This window comes from Capsicum annuum, chromosome 3 (assembly GCF_002878395.1).
Source record: "Capsicum annuum cultivar UCD-10X-F1 chromosome 3, UCD10Xv1.1, whole genome shotgun sequence".
Taxonomy (NCBI): Eukaryota; Viridiplantae; Streptophyta; class Magnoliopsida; order Solanales; family Solanaceae; genus Capsicum; species Capsicum annuum.
The window spans coordinates 249,710,416-249,718,420 of NC_061113.1; the positions used below are offsets into that span (position 1 = coordinate 249,710,416).

The 8,005-nt window shown below is 36.2% G+C and overlaps 1 protein-coding gene and 1 pseudogene across 1 annotated transcript; one reads left to right on the plus strand and one right to left on the minus strand.

Moving 5' to 3' along the window:
- Positions 1-2,053: 2,053 nt before the first annotated feature.
- On the plus strand, positions 2,054-3,557 carry LOC107865964 (annotated as a pseudogene).
- A 1,608-nt stretch (positions 3,558-5,165) lies between these two features.
- On the minus strand, positions 5,166-8,005 carry LOC107862503 (probable pectate lyase P59). The gene is made up of 4 exons (XM_016708105.2): positions 7,650-8,005; positions 6,283-6,934; positions 5,938-6,180; positions 5,166-5,830 (listed from the first exon to the last, which is right to left on the minus strand). The coding sequence occupies exons 1-4, from the start codon at positions 7,838-7,840 to the stop codon at positions 5,609-5,611; spliced, it is 1,308 nt and encodes a 435-aa protein (XP_016563591.1). The 5' UTR covers positions 7,841-8,005; the 3' UTR covers positions 5,166-5,608.

The following is an 8,005-nucleotide window of genomic DNA, read 5'->3' on the forward strand; positions in this document are numbered from 1 at the left end:
TATGAGCTCTAAAAGAATGGTGATATTGACGAACAACAGATTCGTTCAAGTGACAATGTGGTTGACTTATTCACCAAGTCTCTTCCAACTCCAACTTTTAAGAATATGGTGCACAAGATCGGAATGCAAAGGTTCAAGGAAGTTCTTATTAGGGGGAGCTAATACGCGCTATACTCTTTTTCCCTTATGAGGTTTTATCCCACTGGGTTTTCCTTGTAAGGTTTTTAATGAGGCAGCCTATATGCGTATTGTTAGACATTCAAGGAAGAGTGTTATGATATATATCAATTATAATGAATGTCTATCAAGATCTATTTGATGTCTATCAGGATTTGATGTATTTGTCCTTTAGTGTGAAATTAGGGGCAAATTTCCCCTATAAATAGAAGGGCTTCCTTCATTGTAAATCATCCCTCAAGAGAAGAAATAAGAATCACTCTCTCTACTTCTTCTTGTTCTTTATTATTTTATAACAGGTATAGATTTGTATTATATTATTACCATACCTCTTAATTTTACCAAAAATAAGGAATTTTGCAAAATTGAAAAAGACAACCAACATGGAAACATTAATTACTTCTCTTCCTATATAATTTAGGAGTCTAGTTAATATTATAAATATAATAATATAATAATTAAAGAAAATAAGTTAAAAGACAATTTTGTCTATTGCAGAGATTTTTAATGAAGGACAAAAAGTTCAAATCACTTTTCTAAGAGCATTCACAATTTTAATATATTATAGATTATATATATATAGATTCTACATATAAATTATAGATATAGATTAGGAGTCTAGTTAATATTATAACTATAATAGTTAAAGGAAATAAGTAAAAAGACAATTTTGTCTATTGCAGAAATTTTTAATGAAGGACAAAAAATTCAAATTACTTTTCTAAGAGTCTTTACATTTTTAATATATATATATATATATATGTATGTATGTATATGTATGTATTTTCTATATATATAAATCCCACAATTCTTGCAAGATTTTCGATGATAATTAAAATTAGTTAACTTCTCATTATTCTTATACCCTGAACTACAATCTTCTCATGTGTATATATTTATCTTATTTTTTAATGTTTGACAATCCGATTAACTGAAAAAAATGAATACCCTCAAATGTTTTAATAGGTCAACTCCCTCTGAAAAAATTAACTTGGAAAACACACGTCCCTGAAAAAATTGAAAATGGATTAACAAAAACATCGTCGTCAGTGGTCGGCCTATTTCCAGCCAAAGCGGGACTCCACCATCTTGCTTGCTTGGTCTCGGAAATTTTCAAAACAATATAGCTTTTGAAAATATTTATGTGCCCGATAAACAATACAGATACAATATTATTCCTGAGGAAAAATCATATATATAATGTATATTAACTTTATATAAAAATGTATAGTAGTGTATGTATAAAATGTGTTTATATACAAATATGGATTACATTGTGTTTACGCACAAAGTATGTAGCATAAATATTATCTAAAATAAACGTAATTTCACCCTATTTTTGTTCTTCTTCTGTTCAAATTCAGTGCGTTCTTTTTTTGTCTGATTGATTTTTTTCTGCTACCAGAGTTTGGTATTTGCCAAAAATTTGGGACAATTTAGGCGCCAAATCAGCTGAAAGTAGGAGGAAATATTAAAATTAGTATTCGGCATATATTTTTGACAAATACTTTAAATTTCCAAATACTAAAAAAATAAAATTAGTACTAGAGCCAAATTTTATTTCTTTGAAACGTAAAATATATTTTCCAAGTACTATAAACAAACACATGGTGAAATTTCACCAAAATCTTTACTCAAAAATAACTTACCAAAAATATTTGGGAATTAATGACCAAACACTAGCTTATTGTTTTGGAAAAATAGAGTGAGTAAAATTGAATATAACAATTGTGAATTGAATAAAGCGGTGATGAATTGTAATGTTACAAACTGTGACTATAGGCGTTGAGTTTTGTGTTAAGTACGGCTATTTTTGAAAATCTCCCTCAATTAATAGGATAGGCCTTCCTTATTATATATGAAGTGGACTTGTGTCCTCAAAACTCAGAAGCTGACCATAATTGGGATGTCTCTCAACTAATATATACATATACGGCCTTTGTGCAACTTAGCTTGAGAGAATTTCTCAACAAAAAGAAAAGAAGGGACTATAGACGATTCCTATTGGACGAAGATAAGCATTAAGCACAATCATGTCGAATTGGTCGGAGCTTCATTATGATCTTATCTTTAAATTTGATTGAAGACTATCTAAAGTTTGCGTCCGTCTGCAAATCTTGGCGATGTGCCGCCACCATGGACAATTTTAACAGCGACCTCCCTAGAATTCCATGGCTGATGTTAGCGGAGGATAAAGGCAATTCTTGTCGAAAATTCTTCTGCCTCTACAACGGCATGATTTTAAAGAAGAGGATACCGAAAACCAGCGGAAAAAGATGTATGGAATCTATGGGATGGCTTATCACTGTCGGAAATTAGTCTGTTACGTCCCTTTTCCTGTGTTCAGATCGAACTGCCGCATCAAAATACCACCGAAGGTTATGACGACCACCAGCTTTGCCATCCATGGACCATCATTCACAAGGCAGTTTTATCAGCAAGTCCATCTCGGTCATCGGACTACATTCTCACTGTCATTGAGGGGAATATGAAATTCGTCAGTTTTTGGAGGCCAGGAGACTTGAGATGGACCAGGATTAACGACAGAAACGCTCCCTGTGAACATATACATCGTGATCTGGTGTATTATAATGGAAAATTTTATGCAGTTGATTGGGGTGGCAACGTGTTAGTCTATGATGTTACCGGTTCTAATCCTTCTCAAACAGTAGCCTTGTTACCAGCATGTCACGAGGGAGACGAGTGCTATATTCTAGAATCAATGGGATCATTATTTGTGGTTGTGCGGTACGGTGTAATACGTAGGGAGCCCACCAGAGAAGATAGGCACAAGTGATGACGACAACGATGGAATTTATGGGACAACAAGCTTTGGAGTTTTTGAGGTTGATTTAGCTGCTGGAAAATTGACAGAAACCAAGGAACTAGGGGACAGAGCTCTTTTTTTGGGTGCTAATGCATCTATCTCAGTCCAAGCTTCTCAATTTCCCAAACTCAAGCCAAATCATATTTATTATACGGATGATTTTTGGGAATCATATCTCGGCTATGAAGAAGGGGGCGGCTTGGATATGGGTGTTTATAACTTAGCAAATGGAAGTTTTGAGCCTCACTACACGGGTGTTTCCCTCAGTCAAGTTTGTCCCCCAATTTGGGTCACTCCAACCCTGTATTGATCCGTATTGCTTTTGATTTTATATTATGTATTAGGAGAATGTTTCATAATTTGTTTTATGCATAACCCGTTTTCCTTGTTGAGCTCCATGAGGATGTATAACCCCCAAGTCTTCTAATGGTCATGCTCTATTGTCTATCATTATCTATGTGTGCTGCTTGAAGTTGATATTTGTTTTGGAATTGATCTAATAAATGGTTCTGTATCATTACTTTTTAGTGTATGCTTATATTTTTCAATTGAGGTGCCATGTGGTGTGTAACTGCTTATCATTATAATCATGTTTCTCAGAGTGAGAGGAACTGGCTCTAAGACTTATTGTTGCCTTGTGACCTTGATGATTATACTTCACGGCTATGACTATAGTGTAGGTGTTATTTGGCTTCTCAGCGTTCCTTGCAATCTCAAAACAAATGATATCATTCCTCTGTGGTGGCTGTGAATTTTATTTTTCTCTTAAAAGTTGTGTTTTTTGAGTGTTGCTTCCCAATTTCAGGATAATTTAGCAAATGATAAGTTAGGCTACATTAAGATTACTATACTGCACAGTGTAGCTTTCTGAATCCAGTAGAGTTGGCATGTAACTTAGCTACAGCCGCTATGCTATTAATTATAACCATTTATGAACTTTCTGGCTTTCTCGGTAAATGTATGACCCTTTTTTTACAAAACTAAGTAAAAGAGTTTTAAAAACTCTCTTTCAACCTCACTACCCCCACCAAAATCCTGACTCCGACCCCAACCATGTCCCAGCTTTCGACCCCTAGTCGAGACCCAGGGCCTTACTCCCAATCCCGAACTTTGGAGGCCCGGAAATTTGAGATGGACCAGGATTAACATCAGAGACCCTCTTTATATACATATACATCGTGATCTTGTGTATTATACAGGAAAATTTTTTTGCGTGTTACTCTATGATATTACCGGTTTTGATCTCACTCAAAAGTAGCCAGGTTTCCAGCCCATCACAAGGGAGACGAGTGCTATATCCTAGAATCAATGGGATCATTATTTGTAGTGGTGATACGGTTTAAAATTTAGGGATCCCACCAGAGAAGATAGTGATAGGATTCAACTACTAACGCCACTGTATCCCCGCGGTGAAACTTATGGACAACAAGTTTTGGAGTTTTTGAGATCGATTTAGCTGCTGGAAAATTGACGGAAACAAAGGAACTAGGGGACAATGTTCTTTTTTTGGGTGCTAATGCATCCATCTCAGTGCAAGCTTCTCAATTTCCTGGAGTCAAACCCAATCATATTTATTACACGGATGATTATTGAGAATCATATCTCTGCTTTGCAGAAGGGGGTGGCTTGGATATGGGTGTTTATAACTTAGCAAATGGCAGCTTTGAGCCTCACCTACAACAGTGTTTGCCTCAGTCGTGTTTGTCCCCCAATTTTGGTCACTCCAACCCTGTATTGATCCGTATTGCTTTTGATTTCATATTAATGTATTAGGAGAATGTTTCATAATTTGTTTTAAGCTTAACCTTTTCCTTGTTGAACTCCATAAGACTTATTATTGCTTTGTGACCTTGGCTATGAGTTATGACTATAGTGTACTAGTTATTTGGCTTATCAACGTTCTTTACAATCTCAAATGTAAATTTGAGGTATTTCGGAGCAAATTTTGTGTCTCTTTATTTTCATTATATATTTGTGAGTCGCATCAGAGAGATTTTGCAATGTGCAGGGTTTTCGTTCATCGATCACCACTTGTTTCTTTAGTGAATCTTTGCAATAAGGAATTTTCTAAATTCACTTTTTATTTCAACATGCATATTGTAGATGTTTAGATGCCTATTCTATGGAGCTTCATATTTATAAATTAGTTGCACAGCAATACTAACAAAGGAAAACTAATTAGAGATTTTATTGCAGTAATGAGTTTTTACTATAAATAAACAATTACATTCATATGTATAGGAGTTGGAGACAATGTCTCTAATCAACTGAGATGTTCTACGTTTACTTTTTCAAGGATTAATTTGTTCAATGAAGGGAAAAATATATATCCCTGTACCTGGATGTCCATATTCATGGCAAACAATCAGTGCAACTAAAACTAGTAACTACATATTTATTTAATATTTCGCTACTATATTAATATACCAAAAACAAAATTTGCTGAAGAATTACATAGGCCAAAGTACGATACTCACACACATTCTCCCCAGTCCAAGTACAAGCTTGGTAAGAGAAGAAAGGGAGCGGATCACTAACTGTATACACTTCATAGGCACTATTTGTATTGAAAACACCTTATTTATTGTTGAGGCTGAAAATACTCTAACAGGGCTTTCCCTCAATGCATTTGAGAGGGCCTGAAAATCGCGTCAAGCTTCCCACGACTGATCCTGGCTTGGAGTTGATCATATCAGGACCTTTCAAGAATGCATGATTTGGATTTCCAGATTCTACGAAGAATGCCCCGTTCATCATAAGATCTCCCTGTGACTTCCACACCCAATTCTTCCACACGCTCTCGGGTGCATAATCCCTTTTGGTCACCTACACAAAGGAAAAGAAATTGGGCATACGTTAGTCTTCTATTAGACGCGTTCCAATGTAATGTTTTGGAGGGTTAGTGAGATAAATTAATGGTTTCTCGTGTTTACCTCTTTGGCGTTATTATTAGGAGGAGCGATGAAACGATTTCCCTGGCTAAGGATGGTGGGATGCATGCTTCCTCCAATGGCATACATTTGCCAATGTGTGTAATCATTGTTGACTACGTGAACAAATCCCCATCTCACTCTTGGCATCCTCTGAATCAACCCCTTCCCAAAGTGATTGAATGCAAGTGTTATTTGCATAACAGCGTCCTTTGAGGAGCTATCACTAGCACCAAACAACATGACCTACAGAATTGTTAAGCGAAAAAAATCAAACTTTTGTCTTTTTTATTCTCATTAGAAAAACAAAATCAAGTAGGGAGGAGATGGAATTTGGAGATGATTTACGTCATTATGTTTGGTGAAATGGCAATTGGAAATGGTAATGGCAGTAGAACCTTCAACAGCATCAATGAGACCATCCTGACAATTGGACATGGAAATGTGATCGATCCAAATATTTGTTGATCCAAAGATTGAAATGCCATCACCATCACTTTGCGATCTATAACCATAATGAGTAACGGAGTCTCTAATCAAGCCACCACCACCAGCCTTAGTATCATGAATGTGAAGGTTACTAATAATCACATTGTGTACAAACTGTAACATAAGGCCACCCCCATGAGCAATGTGCACATGCCTGCCTCGAGCATCAATCGTCTTGTTGCTGGTCACGATAAGTTCCTCGTTAAGCCTAATTACCATGTTCTTAGCAAATATAATCCAAAGTGGCTCCTGCTGGATGACCGCGTGGCGCAATGTGCCAGGCTTAGGATTAACCATATCGCTGTCTGAATTGTCTTTTACTACGTAAATTTTTCCACCTTTGCCTCCTGTCGTCTTGCGGCCAAAGCCAAGGACACAATCTGCTAGTTTCATGCGGTTCAGGGACCAGTTTGGGTCACACCTCCAGCACTGGTCGATAGGATTAGTAGCCATGCATTTACCGGTATACTTGTGCAGGTCCCTTCTTCTGCTATTGCTGCCTTGTACAGCCCTTCAAATTCAGAAGCAGATTCGAAACTTAGGAGTAAATCAATTCAGAATGTACGTAATTTATCATATACAATTGTGGAGTCTTCCTATAGGACTGATAATATGTTCAACATCAGGTTTGTTTATTTTTTACCGGGCAAAATGATGAAGCAATGAAATTTGTCTAACTCAATCCAAAAAGCTAGCCAACTCAGGAGGTTATGATTGTTCAAGACTATATAAAGAGACAAATTAATATCTCACCTACCAATGTGGAGTTGCCCCGCATGCCTAGGCTTGGTAACTAATGCATGGACAAAATAATAATATGGTGTCCAACATTGGATGTAACAAGAATCAGGAGGGCCTGAATATGATACCATAATTCGAAAATAGAGATTGAACCTAAGTCCATCCTAAAAGCATTTGTAGCCTATCAAGCATGAAGCATACAGAAGCAAAAATAAGCTAAAATGACAATTATAAGACATCAAAATGACCATTTTCGGTTGGTCATAACCAGAACTCTGGATTGGAGGTCTGCCTTTAGCCCCATACACAACAAAGGGATGCAAGGCAAACTTCTTCTACGCCGAATTCACAAATATAATTGTATAAAAATTTGTCGAACGAAGGTTTCCTTAGCTAGATGAATTTTCACGTGGAATGAATTCTTAAAATACTATACCACTGGAAAAAATAAATAAATTAAAAGGCATTAATGAGAGGGAACTTACCTGTGAACTTGGCTGTTAAGATGGTTAGTTACAATCTTAGGATTAGGATTATAGGCTTGTCGAGCGGCCACCTTTGCTTGTTGGGCTCGCTGCCTCCACACCTCATCAAACTCCCTAATATGTGCCTCAATGCTAACAACTAGAACAACCAAAACAAAGAACAAAAACATATTATGCTTTGTGAATCCCATTTTTGATAATCATACGTACAAAATTGTGTTCTCCCTTATAAATTCTGTATGTCTCCCCAATTTTCTTGTTAAAGGTGGTTGATTTGTAATAGAAATGGATAGAGTTCAGCTTAATATCATTCATAGTTATGAGGCAAGAGCAGAGGAAGTAAATTAAGAAGTTGG